This window comes from Mastigoproctus giganteus, chromosome 1 (genome assembly GCF_048544385.1).
Source record: "Mastigoproctus giganteus isolate SK-2022 chromosome 1, ASM4854438v1, whole genome shotgun sequence".
Classification (NCBI taxonomy): Eukaryota; Metazoa; Arthropoda; class Arachnida; order Uropygi; family Thelyphonidae; genus Mastigoproctus; species Mastigoproctus giganteus.
In genome coordinates, this window is record NC_143575.1 from 219,483,038 (window position 1) to 219,510,082 (window position 27,045).

The 27,045-nt window shown below is 39.7% G+C and overlaps 1 protein-coding gene across 1 annotated transcript in view; it reads right to left on the bottom strand.

Moving 5' to 3' along the window:
• LOC150091531 (GTPase Era, mitochondrial) overlaps positions 1-27,045 on the bottom strand; it is a 242,211-nt gene that overhangs the window by 197,221 nt on the left and 17,945 nt on the right. The window contains exons 2-3 of the mRNA XM_090384396.1: positions 21,836-21,946; positions 6,324-6,451 (exon numbers count right to left, since the gene is read on the bottom strand). Of these exons, the coding sequence (XP_090240522.1) occupies positions 6,324-6,451; positions 21,836-21,946 (239 nt within the window). The remainder of the gene's footprint in view (positions 1-6,323; positions 6,452-21,835; positions 21,947-27,045) is intronic.

Genomic DNA, 27,045 nt, shown 5'->3' on the forward strand with positions numbered 1-27,045 from the left:
ATTTTCTTCAAAATCATAATATATGGGGTATCAATGCCTTGTCTTTCCAGTGCCCGAAATATTGCCTTATGCTGTATGGAGTCAAATGCCTTTTCATAATCCACAAATGCCAGGCATAATGGTGTTTTATATTCATTTGCTTTCTCCATTAGCTGTGATATTACATGAAGGTGATCCATAGTTGAGAATCCTGTCCTAAAGCCAGCTTGCTCTTTCGGTTGATTCTCATCCAGTATTCTTTCTAATCTGTTAGTAATGACCCTTGTGAACAACTTGTAGATGTGGGATAACAAGCTAATTGGTCTATAATTTCCAATTTCTGATTTATCTCCTTTCTTATGCAGCAAAACTATGATTGCATTATTCCACTGCTTAGGCGTCACACCTTTTCTAATGCACTTTGTGAAGAGCCTTGCCAGTTTTTGTGTTATGTCTCTTCCTCCCAATTTTAACAACTCTACAGTAACTTCATCTTCCCCCGGGGCTTTCTGATTCTTCATTTTCTTCAATGCATGCTCTACCTCATCCTCTGTACACATTGTACTCTGTACACATTGTACTCCCCAAATTTCAAATTTCAATTCTGCACTGCTTATGTCTGTGTGACACCACATCTCTGATATATCCCAACAATATCTGCCTTTGATGTCTTGACTAGCACTTCCAGCTCATCAATCTTACTAACTATACTCCTAGCATTAGTCTACATGCAGGTATACATGCACCTGTTTCTATTCTTAGTTACACTAACACAGCCTATGTATTTACTTGTTCCATGATGACTCCCAGTAGCTCTTGAAATCTCCAGCAATTTGCTCTCTAGGTTCATTATAATAGAAGCAGTGCAAGAATAACCTTTGCCTATGCCTACGGCTATTGTTAATCTTTGTCTGTGAATTTCCCCCTTGTGTAATTGTGTAATTTTTATTGCATAAAAAAAAATTCTTATGTGATAATTAGGTATAATAATTTAGTAATATTTGATATTTTATTAATAATTTTTTTTAGGGTTTTCTTTTGTTTATAGCTTAGGACACATCTTTTCTTTCAGCATTAACTAGCCTGTTTTCCATTTATTTATATATATATATACAGGGTGTCTCAAAAATATTGGTACAAACGTTTAGGGGAGATAGGTAACATCTAAAGGAATGTGAATCGCATAGGAACCCATAACCGGAAATGTCACTGTAATTTGGTACACAGCGCTGTTCATCAGTTCGCGAGAGGGAAAATTTCTGGTTTACTCATTCAAGCAGTAGTCGCCGCATGAAGAGCATACATTGATATACAAACCGTGAGCTGGCAGACATGCACCTAGTGTATGGATTAGCAGAGGGCCCACACGGTGTGTGCCTCCATGCGGCACAACATCGCTTTGTAATAAATGTGTGGGCAGGTATGGTCAGTGACTGCTTAGTCGGCCCATATCTGTTACCATCCCGCATGAACTCCGCTAAATATTGGATCGGATCTTTCTTGAACAAGTTCTACCAGGGTTACTTGACGATGTTCCAGGAAATGTGAGACGCAAAATTTGTTTCAACATGACAGGGCACTTGCCCATTATGGCAGGTGTGTTCGTGACCATTTGAACTGGCATTTTGGGCGTCGATGGATTGGCCGTGGTGAACCCGTTGCCTGGCCCACAAGCTCACCTGATTTATCGAGCCTTGATTTCTTTCTGTGTGGGGTTCTCAAATCTATCGTGTATGAATCGCCTGTGGAGACGAAAATGGATCTCGTGGCGAGACTCGTCTGCGTTGCTGCTACTGTCAAAGAAACTCCAAGTGTGTTCAACCGTGTCCGCCAATCAACGCTGCATTGATGTCACGCATGCATCGCGTCTCATGGTGGAACCTTCGCGCATCTGTTGTAACATCATGAAATGCATCCATCTCATACTCCATTGTTAATATTATGTCAAATAAATGTTTGTCACTAATTACTGTCTTGTGTCATTTCTGCTTCTTGTGTCTCTGCTACTACTACTACTTTCCCATGACGTTTCCGGTTATGGGTTCTATGCGATTCACATTCCTTTAAATGTTACCTACCTCCTCTAAACATTTGTACCAATATTTTTGAGACACCCTGTATATATATATAAGTTTGTAGTAGAGAAAGGCAATGCACTAATGTTATGGTACTTGTAATTATGGAGAACAAAGGGCTAACGGAACAGAAATCGTCATCACAGTGAACACAGAAGGGAGCTAAGATAAAAAGAAGTAATAAGAATTACTTAATGGTGTTCATCCTGTGACCTCAGCGCCTTCATCCAGGGCAACTGCCAAAAAAAGATGGAAGCAGCAATAAGTAGGTACAGCCTCTGTTTCTGACATAAAATATATGCAGCACATGGTACACAACAAATGGGTACAATCAAAAATGTGCTTACCATTTACTGGAAAAAAAAATTAGTTACAAAATTTGTCACTATATGGCGCTGTGGCAATACAAATCACTTGAACAGCACTACAATTGTTCAATGTGCCCTCCATTTTGGTTAACAACAGTTTCCATTCGAAGAACAGCATTTTCTACAGCAGAATGTAACATGTCGACTGGAACAGCCAGCACATGGCGTCTAATGCTGTCCTTGAGATCTGCCAGAGTTTGACATTCTTCCCGATACATCTGGTTCTTCAAAAAACCCCCCCACAATCAGAAGTCGCATGGGATGAGGTCCGATGATCAGGATGGCCAAGATGTCTGGAAACAACGGATGATCCATTCGTCTGTGAAGTGTTGCGCTAGCAATCTTTGGACACAGCGGTGGATGTGGGCTGGTGTACCATCTTGCATGAATATGGTATCCTGAAGGCACCCACGTTGTTGCAGCTCTGGTATTGCAAAATTTGCCAACATTTCATAATATCGCTGTCCAGTGACGGAACAGGTGCAGGGTCCAGTCGGTGTTACCTGTTCAAAAAAAATATGGCCCAATCATGAATGTGGCTGTAAATCCACACCAAACTGTCACTTTTGGAGAATGCAACGGGAACTTTTGGATAACTCAAGGGTTTTCTGTTGCCCAAATGTGACAGTTGTACATATTCATTTGTCCATTTAAGCAGAAGTGGGCTTCATCACTCCAAAGGATGTTCCATGGCCAAGTGATATCTACTGTCATTCGTGCCAAAAACTGAAGTGCTTATGTGAAACGAATATCTGCATCACCATGCTTTAGCTGCTGTAGCATGTGCATCTTTTAAGGATAGTGCCACAACACCTGATGCATTACTAGCCTAACAATGGAATACGGCACATCCATTTCACAAGAAACAGCTAGCACGCTTGCACCACCACATGGAGACTGACTTGATAAATCCATGACACCACAGCCACATTTTCAACACGAGAGGGGTCCTCTCGTTTTCGACCTCTAACTGGTTGAACACCAAGATGTCCTGTTGTTTCAAATTTTTCGAACATTTTGCGGACAGCACAAACAGTCACAGGTCCATGCCTTATGCACTTCTGACACCAGAATTCTCTGATAGCTGCAGCTGCATTGTTGCTGTTCTGATAGTACAGCTTCACTAATAGCACCTTTTCCTGCAACAACATTGTTGGCATTTCTGCTATAATGCAAGCAAACATCTACTGTATGATTTTGAAGAGACTGCTTTGCTTTTATACAGTACAGTTGAGTAGTGGTGCTGTGGCAATAACTTACGATTATGCAAATAACTTACGTGTGCATATACAGTGACTAATTTTTTTTTTCCAATAAATGGCGAGCACATTCTTGATTGTACCTGTTGTCCAAATTTCTCTTTAGTATGAGCCTTATAACTCTCTCCAGAGCCCTCTACGTAGGGATACTTTAATTTTAACAACCCTGTATATTTTTTTTGGCCTCTGGTATCTCTAAAGAGGGCCCCTCAAGAGCTTAGCGCCTCGGGCACCAAGAAGTGTAAGTATGGCCCTGGTCATAATCGATTACAGTCAGTAATCGATTATGACCACGCAAATTCGATTATACACGATTTATAAATAGGGGAATGTTATCGTATATTCGCTTATGCACGATTCGCCTTTGTGTTTACAAGAAATGGCAGTCGGACCGGAATCACCCCAACCGAACGCAACACGATAGGAATGAAGAGAAGATTCTGAAAATGTATTTATGTTTTTTTATATCAGTGAAGGGGAAACGCATTTCACCGTAATAACGTAAAATTCCAGCTATCGGTATTATCGCAAATGCAATTAGATCAAGTTTACTACCAGTTTATAACAGATTTCACTAGTAGGAACGCAACTGGAAATTGATTTTTATTGTTTTATGATAGTAACCCCCAGAAATGTGCTTTAGTAAAATGTGAGCTAGTGAGGTAGAGTTGTCTTTGCCTTTATGGTGTTGTTTATTCAGTTGCTACACGCACACAGCTTTGTTTATGTGTATCAAGCGTGCCTCCTCATTTTGTAATTGTGCTTTATGCCCTAAAAATGAATAATATACTTAAAAGGTGTGAAAAGGAAGCATCCTGGTGAAGACACTACAGATTCAGAGAGAAAAAGAAAAGCAATATTAATAAACAGAGGCGGACTGGGTCAAAAATTCTTACCCGGGAAAATTTGTAGTGGCCTCATACTAGCGTTTATGGCCAAAATCACACCGGCCTCCGACCCACCGTAGTTTCCCTCGTAAGGCTTATTGGCCAGTCCGCCTCTGTTGATAGAGAAAAAATATGAAATTGTGAAAAGCTTTGAGCAAAATGAAAGACCATGTGATATTGCATGTGCTACAAGCCTAAATGAGGCAATGCCGAGAATTACAAACAATGCAGAGAAAATAAAACAACTTTTATAGCAGGAACAACTCAAAGAGTAATTAAAATCCATTAGATTAAGACACAAAGAATTGGAAGAGATGGAACGGCTGTCATCTGTTTGGATAGAAAATCAAACAAAAAACAAGTTTGCTTACGATAGAAGGAAAAGAATTAGCAATATTTTATTACGTAATTGTTGTAATAAAATACGTATTTTATTACGATTATTTATTGTGTTTGGTAATGTTTTGGTTACAAATGTGTGTTCAATCTTGGGTGGTCAGCACCTAACCCTATTTTTCCCATAGGGCCTGTTGTTTATATTGCACGAGGGTTTCTAGGAACACAACTATCGTGCTACATGAGGACTGACTGTATTTTGATTATGCCCATCACTAGTCACAACCTATTAGCCGTATTGTAACTTTAGCTAAAGATAAAGTTGATTGATTAGCATCCTACTTTTGTATCAATAATCTTACTAAAACACCTCCTGCTATACCAAACAAACTTTGCTTAGTGCATCATGTGGTCTTCCAGAAGAAAGATATTAGAAGAATTGTGAACAGTCCTGCTGCCAAGGATGCTCCAGGCCTTAATGACTTTTCCTTAAAACCTGTGCTCCTGATCTTAGGCCTGCTTTGTGCCACTTTTTTAAACTTTGTTATTATACTGGTCTTTTGCCTCCTCTATGAAAATTTGCTTACATCCAGCCAGTTCCTAAAAAATGGTGACAATCTCTCTCTTCCAATTGTACTTACTTCTATTCTTTCTAAAGTAATGAAGAAATCCATTAACCACCAACTCTTTAAATTATCTCAAAAACCTTCAATCTGATTAGGGATTGCCAACATATCTGTCAGTATCAATCCACTGGTGATATATTGCCTTATGTTATTCACCTTTAGACAAATTCAATGGAAAGTTCAGTAAAATTCAAGCAGTTGCTCTTGACAGGTCTAAGGATTTGGATTGTGTTTAGCATAAAGGTCTTATAAACAAACTCCTATCTTATGGATTGCCATTTGTTTTTTTTGCAATTGGGTAACCAGTTTTCTCTCTGTCTTCTAACTTCTCAACTAATGGTGGTGGTGGTGGTCCCAAGGTTCAGTTCTTTCTCCTACTTTTTTCTTCTTGTATATTAATGCCTTTCTTCCACAGATTGCAAATCCTATCAGCAGTGTTGCTGATGATAATTCCTTATATGCTGATAGGCACATAATTTTACAATGGGGAAAAGGAAGTTCAGTTAATTTCAATCCTTCTAAAACTTAGTCTTGCCTTGTTTCTTGCAAAATAAAAAAAAATAATAATAAAAAAAATAAAAAAAAAAAAAACAATATGACCTTAGCATAATATTCTGGTTACTAAAAAAAGTAACTCCATAAGTTGGTTTAGTCATTAATAAAATCAAAATCACCATCAGGTTAGTTAATATACAGTTGTAATTATTAATAAGAAGTAAATATCAATATGTAGCAGTTATTATTCATTAAGAAACAGAAACTACACACAACACAAAATTATTATAAATATTACCCTCCATCCTAAGAAACGGTTTATGAGAGTTGATTTCCCAGCATTTGGTATTCCAATGATGGCCACATGCAACAAGCGTGGTTGTGATGGTTGGTGAGGCTTTAGAGATAACTGCTGGTGGTATTCAGCTGATAAATAATATAAACATTAAAAGAAAATACATTAAATTATGAACTGACTGATAAAAAAATTGTTTTAAAATTAAGTATCTCATAACATTATAATGATCCCACCTTTTTTTGCTAGCCCCCCCACCCTTTATTTCAATAATACATCCATGGAATTCCTTTTACTAAGAACAGGAGGAAACTTGACCACACATCTATCCTTTGACTTGCACTGTTCACAGATCCATTTTTCTTTTTTAAATAGTTACAGAACTGTTCACTGATGTAGACCTTTTGATCAATCAATCATGCATGTGTGCTCTCTCTAAATTTTCGTAAATGCATGTTGGATAGAATGACAACCAATTGTGGGTTTTTGGTATATTTGACTATTTTGGTCATAATGGACCATATGTACATGACTTTATATAGTTTGTACAGGACAATTTGTAGAATGTGCAGGTTGTTGTAGGTTTTTCCAGCACAAACTACTTTAACAACAGTGTGCCAGCCTCCCAGCCAATCAGTTCATATATACTAGGATAGATAACAGGATGCATGAAATAAGAAAAACTTTTTTTACCCTACTTTTCTTTTTAAAACTTTTCTGTTACCCTACCTATCTGACATGCACCAATTGGGAATTTTGTTATTTAAGCAATAATGAAAGTTGGGCTAATGAGTGATTACTGTTTAATGGCTAATGAGTGATTACTGTTTAATGTTTGTGTCAATCTGATTTTTGCATTTACTATGCAATTCCCCTTTCCACCTTTTGACAAAACTTGATAACTGCTGGTCAAAACTTTATTAATCTCCAAATAAGCACTTTGCTGTATAAGTAGCAACCAAAATTGGAAAAATTTAATTTCAAAATGAGTGTTTTATTATGGCTGTTGTTGTTGTTATTTGGTTTTTAGGAACATTAGCAACTAAGGCCATATTGCTCTGGGGATACGCGGTACTCATTCCGTGACCTTTCCACATCCTCCGTATTTGGTGGTCATGGGCTTGAACCCCGGTCTAATCAAAAAGCGTGTGCTACACACTGCTGCTCCTGCCCACCTGGCTACAGAGGTGCCTTTATTATGGCAATAGTCCCAATATTACCATTAATCACCATTTGATCCTTGAGGTTGTCACAGATATTCTCTCAAATATGCCAGACAAGCTGTACTTGCTACCTGGGAGTCTAAAACACTGATGGAATTGATATTCGGGTGACACTCAAGACAAGTGGACCCAATTTCGGTGAAGTCCGGAAGGTCTGTGACAGCCAAATATTACCCTAAATCTGCTTGCACCTTTAGGTGCAAGCAGATTTAGGGTAATATTTGGGTATAATTATCTCATGCACAAGTACATGGTGGGTGACCACCCAGGGTAATATTTGGGTATAATAATCTCATGCACAAGTACATGGTGGGTGACCACCCAGGTGTGAACCAACGTAAGCAGGGGTTGAGGTGTGGCAAACACACCACATGGAGGAATTGCTGCCCCTCTATGTTACCAGGCAGTACCAGGTGGTAGATGACTCTCTTCAACTGGTGCAATACCACCACTTTGCTTATTGGGGGCTTGAAGTGGTGGAACCCCATGTTTAGTCTCTAGAGCTAAGTTCCACTCAACCCTTCCCTATCTCTTCCATCATGCAATATGATTGATGACTTTTGAGGTTATGATGAACATCGTGGCGAGATCCAATATTCCTTACATTTCGAGGGTACAGCTCTAAAACGGTGTTCGCAGGCCGGCCACTAGTTAGTACACCGGACCAAACCTATTGGTAACTCTCTAGGAGGCTTCCGGATCAGCTAGTGTATAATCTTGCTACTTCTACTCTGCCAGATAGTGACTGTAGGGAGTCCGAGTACTGTATATGCTGGGAGCATTGTTGAGGTCACATTATGTCAAGGATCTGGGTATATTCTTACCATGTGTACACCATATCCAAAAATTTCATTACTTCATACAGCATGTCCCAACCACTTTTTCTTACTATTGAATACACCATGAATTGTCAAACTAATAGAGCAAGCTTATCTGCAAAAAGATCTAAACCTCCCAAACACTTCCTAATTAATTTCACAAATATACGTGGTCTCAATTCCAATCTGAACTATGTCGATTTCCACTTGCAGTCTGCCAAACCCCACGTACTTCTTCTGACAGAATATAAGTTATCGGTTGATTCAACTACTGCTCATCTCAGATGCCCAAATTATTCGCTGTATAATTCCTTTCGCCTCAAAGGTGGTACTTGTGCATATGTCCATTCTGATATTCCCTGTCAGAGACTTGGCAATTTGGAATCTCCTCTCTTTGATCTTCTCTGGCTTAAAATCTCTCTACCTCATTGTGTCAAATTCATCTGTTGTCTCTACCATTCTCCCAACTCCACTAATCACTTGGAGCTCTTTGACTTCCTCTCTCTGCAACTTGACTTTCTCCAGTCCAACTTTCCTAACAGTGAGGTAATTTTCCTTAGTGATTTTAATGTTCACAATTCCAGCTGGCTTCCATTTTCTTGTCACACCGACCCAGCTGGTCGAGATGCTGAGGTTTTTGCAATTACTAATGACCTTGCACAGATTGTTCATTTACCTACAAGAATACCGGACAATCCTAATCATACAGCCAACACGCTTGATATTTTACTCACAAACAACCATTCTAAGTACACGGTCGAAGTGAGAGGTCCTTTTTGGCACTTCAGATCACAACTTGGTGATTGTCTCTTCTCCAATGGAGCCTTTATCTCATGGCTATTCCCAACCTCATTTTTTTTGGCATTACAAGAATGCAAAATGGGATGACCTGCAAGATTTCTTTTCTTCTTTTCCTTGGTCGGATTACTGTTTCAAAACTTCTGATGTCAACGTTTGCTCAGATCGTGTCAGTGAAATTATTCTCGCAGGAATGGAATCCTTTATCCCACACTCCACTTTAAAATCTCATCCTTTATCTAAACCTTGGTTTTCCAATAAATGTACTAAGGCTGTTCAAGAGAAGAATGTTGCATATTGTAATTGGCTTATTTCTAATTCTTCAGTTTCATTTTCTGCCTACACCAAAGCTGGCAACAATTGTAAAGCAGTTATTAATCAGTCCAAACTAGAGTTGGAACAGGCTAAGAGCAGAAAAAAAAATTGCTTCTTGCCCTAATGGTAACCGAGCATTCTGTTCTCTTGCCAAAGCTATTGGCCGCAACTTTTGCTCATCTCTGCTCCCATCTCTGTCCAAACCAGATGGTTCTATTGTCACTTCAGCCAAGGATAAAGCTGACCTACTATCATCCTATTTCTCTTCCAACTCATGTATTGTTGATCTTGGTAAAACACCTCCCACCATTCCCAAAACACTCCATTCAATGCCTCCTGTGGTCTTCCGTCAAAAGGATGTTAGAAAGATTTTGACAAATCTTGATGCTAAGAAAGCTGCAGGTCTCGATGGTATTTCTCCACTTGTTCTGAAAACCTGTGCTCCTGAACTTACTCCTATTCTTTGCCACCTTTTTTCACTTTCTTATTCCAAAGGTGTTTTTCCTTTTGCTTGGAAATTTGCTCATATCCAGCCAGTTCCTAAAAAGGGTGACAAATCCTTCCCATCCAATTATCGTCCCATTGCAATTACTTCTACTCTTTCTAAAGTAATGGAGAAATCATTAACCGACAACTCTTAAACTACCTAGAAACCTTCCGTCTGATCAACGATCACCAGTATGGATTCCGTCAGTGTCGATCTACTGGTGATATTCTGGCTTATGTTACCCATTAATGGACAAATTCAATGGAAAAGTTTGATGAAACACAAGCAGTTGCTCTTGACATATCCAAGACTTTTGATTGGTGTTTGGTATAAAGGTCTTCAAAACAAACTTCCATCTTATGGTTTGCCAACTGTTTTTTGTAATTGGTTATCCAGTTTTTTCTCTGATCACTCACTGAGGGTGACAGTAGATGGCTCTCTGTCTTCTAACTTCTCCACTAATGCTGGCGTCCCCCAAGGTTCAGTTCTTTCCCCCGCTCTTTTCCTCTTGTATATTAATGACCGTCTTCCATTGACTGGAAATCCTATCCATAGTTTTGCCGATGATAGCACATTCCATTCCACTGTCCATTTTGAGCAACCTTGCCCTGCTCAATCAGCTTCAACTTCTCAAATATCTGCTTCCAATTCCTTAAATGCCAATCTCCAGGTAATTCTCCAGTGGGGCAAAGAAAACTTAGTTGATTTCAACCCTTCTAAAACTCAGTCTTGTCTTATATCTCACAAAAAGGATTCTTTTGCTCCTATGCTTATCTTTAGTGACATTCCGATTTCTAGGCAAGATGACATTATCTCTTTTGGGGATTACCCTGACTTCTTCTTTCTCTCTCTCTCTCTCTCTCTCTCTCTCTCTCTCTCTCTCTCTCTCTCTCTCTCTCTCCACAAGCACATTACAAATATTGCTTCCTCTGCATCTAAAAAACTTGGTTTTCTCTTTTGCTCTCGGCATTACTTTTCTTCCAAACAGCTGCTCACTCTGTATAAATCGCAAATCCGCCCTGCCATGGAATATTGTTCCCCCATCTGGGGTGGTGCTCCCAAAACCTCTCTCAGGCTTCTTGATTCCATTCAGAAGAGGGCAGTTAGGTTAATTAATGATTCATCTCTAACAGTGTCTCTGCACTCGCTGTCTCGTAGATGTACTGCTTCTGCTGCATGCCTCTTCTACAGATACTTCCATGGGCAATGTTCTTCTGAATTGGCTTCTATAATTCCCGCTCGCTCTCTCTTTCAAAATAGTCTGATCATGTGCCACCACCAGCCAACATCCATTTACTGTCCAACTTCAAACTCACAGAACCAACTTTTCATCTTCCTCGTTTATTCATTCAACTGCCGTTTTCTGGAACAACCTTCCTTCGCATGTATTTCCTGAAAATTACAGTCTACAGAAGTTCAAGTCTAATGTCAACAAATATCTTCTTTCATATTTTCAACCTCCAACCCAAGCACGGTACTAAGTATTATGGTTCTAATACCTCTTGTGTTTGGGGTTTTCATAAAAAAAAAATTATAAAAATCATTCAAATTGAAAGAAAAAATTGGCCTTGAATATACATGTATTTATATAATATACTATATGACCAAAAGTATTTGGATACACAGGTAGTTGCAAAAAGGGCTTTTATTTCAGATACACAGTTTGTTACTTTTGGCCTGCATCACAGCCTCAATCCCTAGGCATACTTTCTGCCGAGGTCTGTCAGGATAGAAAGTGTGCCCTGCCAGAAGTTGGCAGGCAAGGGAAAACTTTCTGCTCTTCCCTGCACTTACCCTGGGCATCCAAGAACGTTTTTGATTAAGGTTCTTGGAGGCCCAAAGAACTTCTGTTTTATAGGTCTTTTTGGTGGATGCACTTTTATGAGTGTATCAATTTCTATGGGTAGATGCACAATCAAATTTACCTTGAATAATTTTTTTTCAGATAGCAAAACAGTATGTAACCTCAATAGCTGATTGTACTGTTCTTATAAATTAAAATTTTTGGTATGCCCTTTAGTTTTAATAGGCTCTAGGCACAATAAGTGTAAAGCGTAATGTGTAAGTGTAAAGGGAAACCTCTGGTGTCAAGTGGCACCAGAGGTTTCCCTCATCTCTGCATTGCTTGCTTTGTGATGGGTGTGCCAGTTTGCTGGAATGCCAGAAATTTAAAAGTGTATGGATATTGTACATACGTAGTGTTGTGTACCATTGTTCATTTAGCTGTTGGACCCCTGCTGAGGCCCAAACATTGCCCCACTTTCACCCCGTGGAGGTAGACCAGGTACACCAGTATTATAATTATTTAATCTGGCAGGTCCTGCCGCCTAATTTCCTGAGATTTCAGTGGCTAGGAGCTAAAAAAAAAAAAATTCATTTAATTAATTTTATTTCAATTTCAACAAGTAATGCCACTTGAATAGGAAAGGCCTAGAATATGGGCGAAAGTTAATTTGAGCGTATTTAAATTTTGTTGTGTGGGGCATTCGCTTGCATTAAGATAAAGAGGTGGGTGAAGACTGGAGGGGGAAAGATAGAAATATGGGGGCAACAGAGAAGGCACCCCCAAGGAAGTCAGTGGGGCAGGGCCATGCCCCACCAGGAGGGAAAAGGGGGATCACTGAGGAGGAGAGGAGATGGAAAATACTCCCCATCCCCTCCCCCACCCCGCAAGGGACAGAGAATGAAAGTGGCCAGGCAAGGTGCCTGGACCAGATCGCCAGGTGGCATGTTGGCAGCAAGGTGCTGTGGGATCGTGGATAGCTAGTGCAGGGAGTATTTCTGCAGTCAAATTAAGCTCCGCCAAGATAAGGCATGGGACAGAATCCCGTCCAGGTTTGGTTGTCACAGTCAATATGTTTTTCTTTCTTTCCTTCAAAGCATTTCTCTCTTACTTCTTTCCCTGCACTTTATTCTTTCCCTTTTCCATTTCCTTTCTTATTCTCTCCTCTGGTTCTTGTAGTGTATTGTCTCTTAAGAGTCTCTGGGTTTGGAAGATTTGGACTGATCGTTGTGGGCTTGTAGACTTGCTGAGAAGCCATGCTGGTAGCTTTACGAGGTGTCATTCTGTGGTTCTATGGTCATGGAAGAGTTTTTTTTGTCTTGAAAAGAGCTCCTGCATGAAGAGTGTGAAGGCCCATGACTTCACACTCTTCATAGTAGTGTTCCTCATTTTGCAACACAAGCTGTTCTTGGTTCTTGAGTGTGAACTGGGTCTTTGTCATGAGGATGCAGTGCAGGTCTTCGTAGGTAGGACATTCATGTATGAGGTGGTCCCAGGTTTCTTCCTCTCCACAGTGACACTGCGGTGAATCTGAGAAGACCAAAGTCATATAGTTTCCTCCTGAAGGACCCATGTCCCATGAGGAGAAAGGTAGTATGGAGGACTGGAGCGAACCATGCAGGATGGCTTGGGTATATCCGATGTATGTCTGGGAAGAATTTCTGTGTTATGGCTCTTTTGGGGGAGTCGGACCATCAGGCCTGCAGGTCTACAACAGGTGTGTCGTGATACGGCTCTTTTCAGCACTTGCTGTTTGTTGGATAGGTGGTGAAGCCAATGCAGGTGGCCACTCTCCCTTTGGACAGTTGGTAAAGCAGCCCACAGCACACAATTTTCAGGTCCAGGATCCAATGAGGACCTGGAGCCCATGGATGCTAACTGTACAACCATGCTCTTGAGATAGTCAGGAGGATAGAGCGCTGTATGGTGTCTATTTTTCTCCTGTTTACTGCTTGTTTGTTTGTTGTTTTGTTATTTGGTTTTTAGGAGCATTAGCAACTAAGGCCATATTGCTCTGGAGATATGCGGTGGTCATTCCCTGACCTTTCCACATCCTCCGTATTTGGTGGTCACAGGCTCGAACCCTGGTCTAATCAAGAAGTGGGTGCTACGCACTGCTGCTTCTGCCCATCTGTTAAACAATTAAAGCAGTGATTGCTTTGTTGTACCACACACCTGTGGCATATGACAGAGCTGGGATGAAAATAGCCTTGTAGAAAAGGGAGAGTGTCCTTTTCTTCAAGGCCCAGTCCCTTCTGGTAACTCTGGAAATCATAGCGGAGTAATTCCTGATTTTGGTACGTAGGTAACTGAGATGTGGGGTGAATGACATGTTCTTATCCAGGACTATCCCAAGATATTTTAGTTCCATTTTCAGTTTTATGATTGTTCCATGGATTTTTATCTGTGGGAGGCCTCCTAATATCCAGACAACCCCTCAAGAGGATTGAACTCGTTGTTTCCGGCGAAATTCTGAGCTGGTTCTCTTGGGTCCAGTGCAGCAGTGTTGATATGGCGCGATTTGCAATTGCTTCCATTTGGGCTCTGCTGTTTTCCTCAAACATCATTATTAAATCATCAGCGTAGACTTGCATTTTTACTGTGTTCAAGTCAAAGTTTAAGGAACAGATTCTACAGAATGGGTCCCAGGACAGGGACCTGTGGGCAACCCCTGAAGACTGGTCATGACACCTGGCAGTACAAAGCACTGACATTGACTTTTCTATTTGTTAAGTAGGTCTGAATGCATCGGTATAAGTTGATGGGAATATTTGCTCTGTTTTTTTCTGTTTTTGTTCAAAGATTTTATTCAAAGACAGAAGACCTACTTATGGCCTTCTGTCTTTGAATAAAATCACAGGAATTTCAGGAGGTTCAGATAAGTTGCAGTTTTGCACACAAGAAGTTTACCAATATGGCATTCAAATAAGAACGTCTCGCCCTTTACAGTTTGAAAGATTTAAGACCCTTTGGTGTCTCAAGCTATTTATTCATTCAAGCTCTTTGAGATGGCAGATGTTTCATATTATGCATGGTATCAGTCGCCTAGGAACCCTAATACAATTTTACAGTGTAGTTATGTGAAACTGTATAATAAATAATTAGCATTAGCAAAGACACATGATGCAAGAAAACAACATTATATAGCATCAGCCAAAAAAAAAAAAAAAAACCCCTTATTTCACCCATCCACTCGCTCAAAATGTCTGTCAAGTTCTGCTTTGAATCTATTTAAGCTATCAACTTCTACGACAGATGGAAATTTGTTCCAGCAATCAACCACCCGCTGGCTAAAGGCAAACTTTCGCACATCTATCCTACAACAGTCTTTACTCAATTTGAATTTATGCCCTTCTCAGGCGATTATTCTGAGCAAGAGGAAGGATCCCATCAGCATTGAGCATGCCCAAACCATTCAAGGCTTTAAACACCTCAATCAGATCACCTCGCAGGTGCCTAGTCTCCAGACACTGAAATTTGAAAAACTTAAGCCTTTCTTTGTAAGATCAACACTTTATTCCATTCACTAATCTTGTTGAACTTCTCTGTACTCGTTCCAACTCGCTCTACATCCTTCTTAAAATGAGGCTTCAAGACCTGTATACTGTACTCAAGGTATGGTCTGACCATTACCTTATACAAGGGGATAATCATCTCTTATCCCTGCTAGAAAAATTCCTGTATATTATTGACAAGACACCATGAGCTACTCTTGCACTGCTCAGAAAAATTCATATCTGCCTACACAATTACCCCCAGGTCCTTTTAATTCTCTACCACTGTCAGTGTGGTACCACAGGGCTGATACGTTACTCTGGGATTACTGCTTCACATATGTAGTACTTTACATTTGTCAATGTTAAACTTCATTTGCCACCTCTCAGCCCATCTGCTCAACCTTTCCAGATCCTGTTGCAGCAGCATAGTATCAGTAGTGTCCTTGACAACCCTGCCAACCTTTTTATTGTCTACAAACTTGGACATTAAGCCTGATATACCATCATCAATATCATTTATAAATACAGAAAACAACAATGGACCCAACACTGAAACCTGAGAAACTCCACTAATAACATTAGTCCACGAAGAGCAGTGTCCATTGATTACCACTTTCTGTTTTCTCCCACTCAACCATCCCTTTATCCATAGCAGAAATTTGCCTACAATGCCAATTTGTGCAGCAGTCTCCCATGTGCAACAGTATCAAAGGCTTTTCTAAGGTCCAAATATATGATATAAGTTATTCTTTGCATCCAGTTCCTTTGTGACTACATCATAGTATCCAATCAAATTAGTCAGACAAGACTTCCACTTAACAAACCCATGCTGTAACTGAAGTCTTGTCTAGATGATCCTGCAATGCTTCTTTAACCAGTGCCTACATTAATTTCCCTGGAACAGAAGTTAAACTAACAGGTCTATAATTACCTGTGTCTCCCTTTGATCCCCCTTTGTGGACTGGGGTCACATTTGCACATTTCCAGTCCATAAGTACCTCCCCTGAGTCCAGGGAAGATCTCATAATTATGGCCAAGGGCTTGCTTATTTCCTTTGCTGCCTCCTTTAATATAACTGGATAGATTTCATCCACCCCAAGTGCCTTTCTTCTGTTTATCTTCAACAATTTCTCCTCCACTTACTCTCAGTTATTACAAGATTATCTAGCTTACTGCCAGAGTTGAATACACCTCTGGCATTCCCCTCCCTGAATAACTCCTCATGTGTGAATGTTGATGCAAAATATTCATTTAGGTTTGTTAGCTAATGAGCATGATCATCAACAGCTGAACCATCGATATCAAGTGGACCAATCTGATTCATCCCCTTCCTTCTAGAGTTTATAAGTAAAGAACTCTTTGCTGTTTTTCTTTGCATCCTTTGCCAAAGATTTCTCGTAATCTGCCTTTGCCTGACTAACCTCCTTTGTAACTTGATTACAGACCAGCTTATATCTATCATAGGCTTCTGTATCACATGTTAATTTATATGTATCCCATGCATTTTTCTTCTCTGTCACATATCTAATTAGTTCATCTGACATCCATTTAGACATAAATCTTGAACAATATTTCTTTTTTGGTATGAAAAACCTAGTAGCTTCCAAGATTAATTCTTTGAATGCTTTCCATTTTGAATTTTCTGTTGGTAACATCATCAGTTGGTTCCACCGTATAGAATTTAAATACTGTTTCAGACCACCGTAGTCACCTTTACGAAAGCAAAAACCTTTCCCTTTACCCCTGATGGTAGTTACCTCTTTGAGTAAATCCCACTTCAGCACACTGTGATCACTGCCACCTAGTGGTTGCTTTATCTGCAGATTCTTGATGCATGAAGAATCATTACGGATAATCAGTTCAAGAGTATTACTCTCTCTAGTTGCCTCCCAAACATGCTGCTGTAGAAAGCAATCATTCAATAAATCCACAAAAGCCTTGCTAGTGTGTGAGTGACCAACCCACAAATTCCAGGCAATATCTGGGAAATTAAAATCCCCAATTATAAGACACTAATTTACTGGCCCACTATTTCTCTGCACAATTGCTCTTTATACTCATCAGATTCATTAGGCCTATAACACACACCCACTCTCATTTTTCCTATTCCAGTGCTTATGTCACACCAAACAGACTCAACATTGCATTGTCCACCAACATCAATTGGATGCACTTGCTTAGATTTTATGTTTCTTAACTAACAGCATAACCCCTCCTCCCTACCTGTACTGTCTATCCTTTCTGTACACATTGTACTCCCCAAATTCTAGTTCTGCACAATATCTGTGTGACACCATGTCTCTGATATCCCAACAATATCTGCCTTTGATGTCTTGACCAGCACTTCAAGCTCATCGAATTAGTAGAGGCATATGATGCAAGAAATCAAGCTTATGCAGCATCAGCCAAAAAAAAAAAAACCACTTCCATTTCACCCGTCCGTCTGTTCGAAATACCTGTGCAGCTGAGCCTTAAATTTATTTAGGCTATCAACTTCCACAACAAGGGATGGAAGTCTGTTCCACCAACCAACCAACTACCTGCTGGCTAAAGGCAAATTTCTGCACATCTATCCTACATCTGTCTTTCCTCAATCTGAATTTATGCCCTCTCAGGTGATTATTCTGAGCAAGAGGAAGAATCCCAATGGCACTGGGCATACTCAAACCATTCAAGGCTTTATACACCTCTATCAGATCACCTCGCCGGTGCCTAGTCGCCAGACACTGTAATTTGCAAAACTTAAGCCTTTCTTCGTAAGAGCAACCCTTTGTTCCATTCACTAATCTTATTGCCCCTCTCTGTACTCATTCTAGCAGCTCTACATCCTTCTTGAAATGAGGCCTCCAGACCTGTATATAAGTATACAGGTGTGGCCTGACCACTGCCTTATACAAGGGAATAATCACCTCCTTATCCCTGCTAGAAAAATTCCTGTATATCATTGACAAGACACCATGAGCTACTCTTGCAGCCCATATGCACTGCTCAGAGAACTTCATATCTGCCTGCACAATTACCCCCAGGTCCTTTTCATTCTCTACCACTGTCAGTGTAGTACCACAGAGTTGATACGTTGCTCTGGGGTTGCTGTTTCCCCATATGTAGTACTTTACATTTGTCAATGTTAAACTTCATTTGCCACCTCTCAGCCCATCTGCTCAACCTTTCCAGATACTGTTGCAGCAGCATAGTGTCAGTAGTGTCCTTAACAACCCTGCCAACCTTTGTATCGTCTACAAACTTGGACATTAAGCTTGATATACCATCATCAATATCATTTATAAATACAGAAAACAATAATGGACCCAACTCTGATCCCTGAGGGACTCCACTAACAACATTAGTCCATGATGAGCAGTGTCCATTGATTACCACTCTGTCTTCTCCCCTCAACCATCCCTTTATCCATAGCAGCAATTTGCCTCCAATGCCACATAGCTCCAATTTGTGCAGCAGTCTTCCATGTGCAACAGTATCAAAAGCCTATCTAAGAGCCAAATATATAATATCGAAGTTATTCCATGCATCCAGTTCTTTTGTGACTGCATCATAGTATCCAATCAAATTGGTCAGGCAAGACTTTCCCTTAACAAAACCATGCTGTGTCCAAGCTATAACTGAAGTCTTGTCTAGATGATCCTGCAGTGCTTCTTTAACCAGTGCCTCCATTAATTTTCCTGGAACAGAAGTTAAACTCACAGGTCTATAATTACTTGTGTCTGCCTTTGATCATCCTTTGTGGATTGGGGTCACACTTCCACATCTCCAGTCTATGGGTACCTCCCCCAGAGTCCAAAGCTCTCATAATTATGGCTAAGTGTTTGCTTACTTCCTTTGCTGCCTCTTTTAATATAACTGGATAGATCCCATGCATCCCAGGTGCCTTTTTTTATATTTAACCTCAACAATTTCTCCTCCACTTTCCTCCCAGTTATTACAAAATCATCTAGCTTGCTGCCAGACTTTACTTCACCTCTGGCATTCCCCTTCCTGAGTAACTCCTTATGTGTGAATGTAGATGCAAAATACTCGTTTAGTTTGTTAGCCACTTGAGCAGGATCCTCAACTGTTGAACCATCAATATTCCAGTGGACCAATCTGATTCATCCCTTTCCTTCTAACTCTTTTCTGTTTTTCTTTGCATCCTTCATCAAGGATTTCTCATAATCTGCCTTTGCCTGTCTAATCTCCTTTGTGACTTGGTTACAGACCAGCTTATATCTATCATAGGTTTCAAAAGTCACCCATTAATTTTTATGTATCCCATGCATTTTTTTTCTCTGCCATATGTCTCATTAGTTCATCTGATATCCATTTAGGCCTAAACCTTGATCAATATTTCTTAGTTGGTATATAAAGCCTAGTAGCTTCCAAGATAAGTTCTTTGAATGTTTCCCATTTTGAATTTGCTGTTGGTAACAACTTAGTTACCCTAACACAGCCCATGTATTTATTTGTTCCACTATAACTCCCAGCAGTCCTGGAAATTCCATTACCTTGCTTTCCAGGCTGCTGCTCAATTGCATTTCAATAGAAGTAGTGCAAGAATCACTTCTGCCTCTGCCAGCGGCTACTGCTAATCTATTAGTCCGTGTATCCCCCAAGCTAGCAGTTTTCCGACCGACGTAACTCTACCTCGATAGCATCAGCAAATATTCTTGCACCCTTTCTATTTAAGGGTATCCCATCCCTGTAGAAGCAGTCTCTCCTGTTAACAAGCACAGACCAGGCTGAAAAAAAATTCTACCCCTTGAGTCTTGCACAATCTCTCCAGGGCTAAATTGATCGACAAGGCCCTCATTGTATACTCCCTCCTATCGTGTCTGGGCAGAATTGCAGACACTTTCAAATTCAACCCTTTTTTCAACCCTTTTTTGCCTTGTACTTGTTAAGTAATTCTGCTGGACTCCTACTCTTAATGTCATTGGTGCCAACATGTACAACAATATCACCCTTTGTGCCTTAAAGGATGATATCTGCCCTACATCATCTACCTTTGCCCCTGGCAGACACACCCTGGTCCTATTCCATCTGTCCTTTTTGCACAATATGTTACCCATTTCCCTGACAACAGAGTCACCTACAACAACTAGTTCCTTTGGTACTAGTGCATTCTGCCTTGGGGGTTGCCTGTGTGATGCGTGATGTTCAAGTGCAAGCTCTGGCATTGTGTGGGCAGCTGAGAGCTTGATGGGACCCTCAATTTAAATCCTTCAAGGGCATCCACTCTGTCCTTCAAGCTCTCGTATAAGCCCATAACAATGCCGAGTTGGCACCTGATTTCCTCGCTACTTGTTTTTTTTTTTTAGGAGCATTAGCAACTATGGCCATATTGCTGCAGGAATATGCGGTGGTCATTCCATGACCTTTCCGCATCCTCCGTATTTGGTGGTGACGGGCTCGAACCCCAGTCTAATCAAGAAGCGTGTGCTACGCACTGCTGCTTCTTCCCACCTGGCTGCTCCTTCCCACCAGGAGGCGCCTCCTGATTTCCTCGCACTCCTTACATCGCGCGCGCGCGCACGCACGCATGCACACACACAAAGACATTCCCCTTGGCAATATCATGTCCCGTTCCTGATTGCTCCCCCAAACATCAAACAAGCAGTGCATTTCAATAGATTGTGATTCAGAGGCCATCCGCCCCCCCCTCAGTTCTCCCCTGAGCCACAGCACTTCTACTAGTTTGAGCCTTTTGCTTTGCTGCTCTGGTTCGAGTCATGATTTCTATTCAAGTTCAATAAAATTCCAATACAAAATATAACCCTAAACCTATATCCCAATGCAGTTATAACACTATATATATATGTATTTCGGTATTGAATATTATCTCCGAGTTACGTTATATGACTTTCTTATCCCCTGTCAACTTATATGTATTAATTTATGATGTTAAGTTTGTAATAACTAGGTTGCTATATTTATTTAGTTCAAAAAGCACAATTCAATTGACAATGAAATTTAATAAGATTAATAAATTTTACTGATTAATTGATACTACTATACTCGCTATCTAGTTTTCCATTAAAGAAGAGTGCTTTTTAAGCAACCACTTTTAAAGTTTTCATTATTACATTCCAGATGAAGAACTATATGAAAGTTAAGAAAAGTACAGTAATGGAAATAAAATAAAAGCATAATATTTCAAATTGATAAGAAAAAAACTTATATGACAAAGAGAAATTTTTAAAATCCCTTTAAAAGTTTTTTTAAATTTATTTTTAAAAATTAAGTTCCAATCCATGACTAATACTGATTTCTATCGTACTTTTGCTGCATAGCAGACCCTCAAGATTTATATTTGTTCAAACATATACACATGCCCAGGAGACTAACACAGTAAACAATATGCATGGAAAGTTGTACAAATACTTTTGGTCATATAGTATATTTTACAGAGTACATTTTTCACATATAGTGTTGCAAAAATTTTTATAAACCTCCTAGTGCTTCATTTATTAATGTAATTATGAAATATGTGAAACTTACTAACATTTTTTAACAAAACAAAAGACTAAAGTGCATGTGTGTGTGTGTGTGTGTGCATGCTGCACATGTACAAAATTTTAAAACATTTTATTCACTACTTACTCTTTGTTTTAGGAACATATTTTTCAAATGCATATTCAGTGGCAGAAGTTTCATCCCTTGACTCACTAGATGCATGAAAGAAAAACTTCTGGACCATTCCCAAGTAACCAACTGAAATAATGAAGTCTGTATGAGGATGCTATTTTGATTAAATATTAATAATTTTATATATATATATTTTGTTTTTGATGTTGTTGCTGATGTTGTAAAGGTATTGCAACCAGTGTTATTTTTTCAATTATCAATTTAAACAAAAATTATGAATTACTTAAAATATATAAATTAAAAATTATGACATGTTCAAATTTTTAACAAAGTCAGCAACTTTCAACAACTGGGTCTAAATTAAATTATATAAAAGTATGAAATCTGGAAACCAGTTTACAGTAGTAAGAAGTATGATAGTTAATATCATACTACTGTAAACCAGTTTACAGTAGTATGATATTAACTGGCGTAACCAAAAATTTGGGGTGTATTATGCTGCAATAGAAAAAATATATATATTAACATGTGTCTCACCCTTTACAATTTGAAAGGTGTGACATCCACCTTTTATGTCTCATGTCATAAATGATGCATGAAAGCAAGCTTATACAAAACAGCAAAAAAAAAAACCAACACTTCTTGTATCACCTGTCCATCCAGCTCTATTTGTTTACTTCGTCCTTGAAAACTAGACCTATACAAACCACCCACCTCTACAACACCTGATGGGAGTTTGTTCCAATCATTATTGGCAAATTTCTGCACATCTGCCTTCAGGAAGGATGGTTGCCTCTTGTCCCCCTGGTGTTTGCAATCTGAGTGAGAGGAAGAATTCCATCAGCAACACTCAATCCATTTGAAGCCTTAACACCTCAATCAGATTCTCTTGCAGGTGCCTAGTCTCCAGGCACTCTAATTTGCAAAACTGAAGCCTTTCCTAGAAACCTTTATTGCAACAATATTTGATCATAGCTGGTTACATAGTTAAATAGTGTTGCACTTTCACTTCACAGCCAAAAGTTTACAGATAAGAATTTTTTTTTTTTTTTTTTTTTATGAAACCCCCCAAACACGAGAGGTATTAGAAAATATAGTACTTAGTACCATGCTTGGATTGGAGGTTGAGAAGACGAAAGAAGATATTTGTCGACATTATACTTGAACTTCTGTACACTGTAATTTTCAGGAAATATGTATGAAGGAAGGTTGTTCCAGCTGAATGAATAAACCAGGAAGAGGAAAAGTTGGTTCTGTGAGTTTGAAGTTGGACAGTAATTGGATGTTGGCTGGTGGCAGCACATGTTCGGACTGTTTTGAAAGAGAGAACGGAAATTAGACGCCAATTCAGAAGTGTCCATGGAAGTATCTGAAGAAAAGGCACGGAGCAGAAACAGTACATCTATGAAACAGAGAGTGGAGAGACTCTGTTAAAGAGGAGTCATTAATTAACCTAACTGCCCTCTTCTGAATGGAATCTAGAAGATTCCATTTGTGGGAAAATTATTCCATGGTAGGGCAGATTTGCGATTTGTACAGAGTAAACAGCTGTTTGGAAGAAAAGTAATGCCGAGGGCGAAAGAAAAAACCAAGAGAAATTAGATGTCAGGGTAATCCCAATAAGAGATATATCATTTTTCCTAGAAATCTGAGTTTACAGATAAGAATTTTTTTTTTTTTTTTTTTTTTTTATGAAACCCCCCAAACACGAGAGGTATTAGAAAATATAGTACTTAGTACCATGCTTGGATTGGAGGTTGAGAAGACGAAAGAAGATATTTGTCGACATTATACTTGAACTTCTGTACACTGTAATTTTCAGGAAATATGTATGAAGGAAGGTTGTTCCAGAAGGTTGTTCCAGCTGAATGAATAAACCAGGAAGAGGAAAAGTTGGTTCTGTGAGTTTGAAGTTGGACAGTAATTGGATGTTGGCTGGTGGCAGCACATGTTCGGACTGTTTTGAAAGAGAGAACGGAAATTAGACGCCAATTCAGAAGTGTCCATGGAAGTATCTGAAGAAAAGGCACGGAGCAGAAACAGTACATCTATGAGACAGAGAGTGGAGAGACTCTGTTAAAGAGGAGTCATTAATTAACCTAACTGCCCTCTTCTGAATGGAATCTAGAAGATTCCATTTGTGGGAAAATTATTCCATGGTAGGGCAGATTTGCGATTTGTACAGAGTAAACAGCTGTTTGGAAGAAAAGTAATGCCGAGGGCGAAAGAAAAAACCAAGTTTTTTAGATGCAGAGAAAGCAATATTTGTAATGTGCTTGTGCCAAGAGAGATTAGATGTCAGGGTAATCCCAATAAGAGATATATCATTTTTCCTAGAAATCTGAGTGTCACCAAAGATAAGAACAGGAGCAAAAGAATCCTTTTTGAGAGATATAAGACAAGACTGAGTTTTAGAAGGATTGAAATCGACTAAGTTGTCTTTGCCCCACTGGAGATCGGCATTTAAGGAATTGGAAGCAGATATTCGAGAAGTTGAAGCTGATTGAGTAGGGCAAGGTTTTTCAAAATGGAAAGAGGAATGCAATGTGCTATCATCGGCAAAACTATGGATAGGATTTTTAGTCAATGGAAGGTCATTAATATACAAGAGGAAAAGAGCAAGGGAAAGAACTGAACTTTGGGGGAAACCAGCATTAGTGGAGAAGTTAGAAGACAGAGATCAATCTACCATCACACTTAGTGAGCGATCAGAGAGAAAACTGGATAACAATTACAAAAAACAGTTGGCACACCATAAGATGGAAGCTTGTTTAGAAGACCTTTATTCCAAACACAACTGAAAGCCTTTGAGATGTCAAGAGCAACTACTTATGTTTCACCAAACTTTTCCATTGAATTTGTCCATAAATGGGTAACATAAGCCAAAATGTCACCTGTGGATCGACACCGAAGGAATCCATATTGGCGATCGTTGATCAGACTGAAGGTTTCTAGGTAGTTTAAGAGTTGGCGGTTAATTGATTTCTTGATTACTTTAGAAAGTCTAGAAGTAATTGCAATGGGACAATAATTGGATGGGAGAGATTTGTCACCCTTTTTAGGAACTGGCTGGATATGAGCAAATTTCCAAGCAAAAGGAAAAACACCTTTGGAATAAGAAAGTGGAAAATATGGCAAAGAACAGGAGTAAGTTCAGGAGCACAGGTTTTGAGAATAAGTGGAGAAATACCATTAGAATCTGGAGCTTCCTTAGCATCAAGATTTGTCAAAATCTTTCTAACATCCTTTTGACGGAAGACCACAGGAGGCATTGAATGGAGCGTGGTGGGAATGGTGGGAGGTGTTTTACCAAGATCAACAATACATGAGTTGGAAGAGAAATGGGATGCTAGCAGGTCAGCTTTATACTTGGCTGAAGTGACAACAGAACTATCTGGTTTTGACAGAGCTGGAAGCAGAGATGGGCAAAAGTTGTGTTGTGGCCAATAGCTTTGGCAAGAGATCAGAATGCTCGGCTACTATTAGGGCAAAAGCAAGTTTTCTACTCTTAGCCTGTTCAAAATCTAGTTTGGACTGATTAACAGCTGCTTTAAAATTGTTGTTCGGAGCTTTGGTGTAGGCAGAAAATGAAATTGAAGTATTGGAAACTGGCCAATTACAATATGCAACATTCTCATTCTTCTCTTGAACAGCCTTAGTACATTTATTGGAAAACCAATGTTTAGATAAAGGACGAGATTTTAAAGTGGAGTGTGGAATGAAGGATTCCATTCCTACAAGAATAATTTCACTGATACGATCTGAGCAAACATTGACATCAGAAGTTTTGAAACAGTAGTCCGACCAAGGAAAAGAAGAAAAGAAATCTTGCAGGTCATCCCATTTTGCATTCTTGTAATGCCAAAAATACAAGGTTGGGAATAGCTAAGAGATAAAGGCTCCATTGGAGAAGAGACAATCACCAAGTTGTGATCTGAGGTACCTAAAGGACCACTCACTTCAGCCATGTACTAAAAGGGTTGTTTGTGAGAAAAAAAAAAAATCAAGCGTGTCGTCTGTATGGTTAGGACTGTCCAGTATTCTTGCAGGTAAATGAACAATCTGTGCAAGATTATTAAAAATTGCAAAAGCCTCAGCATCTTGACCACCTTGGTCAGTGTGACTAGAAAACGGAAGTCAGCTGGAGCTGTGAATATTAAAATCGCCAAGGAAAATTACCTCACTCTTAGGAAAGTTGGACTGGAGAAAATAAAGTTGGAAAGAGAGGAAGTCAAAGAGCTCCAAGTGGTTAGTGGAGGTGGGAGAACGTAGAGACAACAGATGAATTTGACGCAGCGAATAGAGAGATTTTAAGCCAGAGAAGATGGAAGAGAGGAGATTCGAAATTGCCAAGTCTCTGACAGGGAATATCGGAATGGGCATATGCACAAGTACGACCTTTGAAGCAAAAGGAATCATTCAGCAAATAGTTTGGGCAACTGAGATGAGCAGTAGTTGAATCAACCAATAACTGAGATTCTATCAGAAAAAGTACATGAGGTTTGGCAGACGGCAAGTGAAAATGGACATCGTTGAGAATAGAACTGAGATCATGTATATTTGTGAAATGAACTAGGAAGTGGTTGGGAGGTTTAGATCTTTTTGCAGATAAGCTTACTCTATTAGTTTGACAATTCGTGGTGTATTCAATAGTAAGAAAAAATGTGGGGGACCTGCTGTAAGAAGCAATAAAATTTTTGGATATGGTGTACAAATGGTAAGAATATACCCAGATCCTTTACACAACGTGGCCTCGACAATGTCCCCAGCATACACACTACTCGGACTCCCTCGAGGCACTATCTGGCAGAGTAGAGGTAGCAAGATTATACACTAGCTGATCCAGAAGCATCCTAAAGAGTTACCAATAGGTTCAGTCCGGTTTTCTAACTAGCGGCCGGCCTGCGAACACCATTTTAGAGCTGTACCCTCAAAATGTAGGGAAGATTGGATCTCACCACAATGTTCATCATAACCTCAAAAGTCATCAGTCATACTGCATGATAGAAGTGATGGAGAAGGGTTGACCGGAACTTAGCTCTGGAGACTAAACATGGGTTCCACCACTTCGAGCCTCCAATAAGTAAAATGGTGGTATTGCACCGGTTGACAAGAGTCATCTACCACCTAGTATTGCCTGGTTACACAGAGGGGTGGCATTCCTCCATGTGGTTGTGGTGCCACACCTCGACCCCTGCTTACACTGGTTCATACCTGGATGGTCA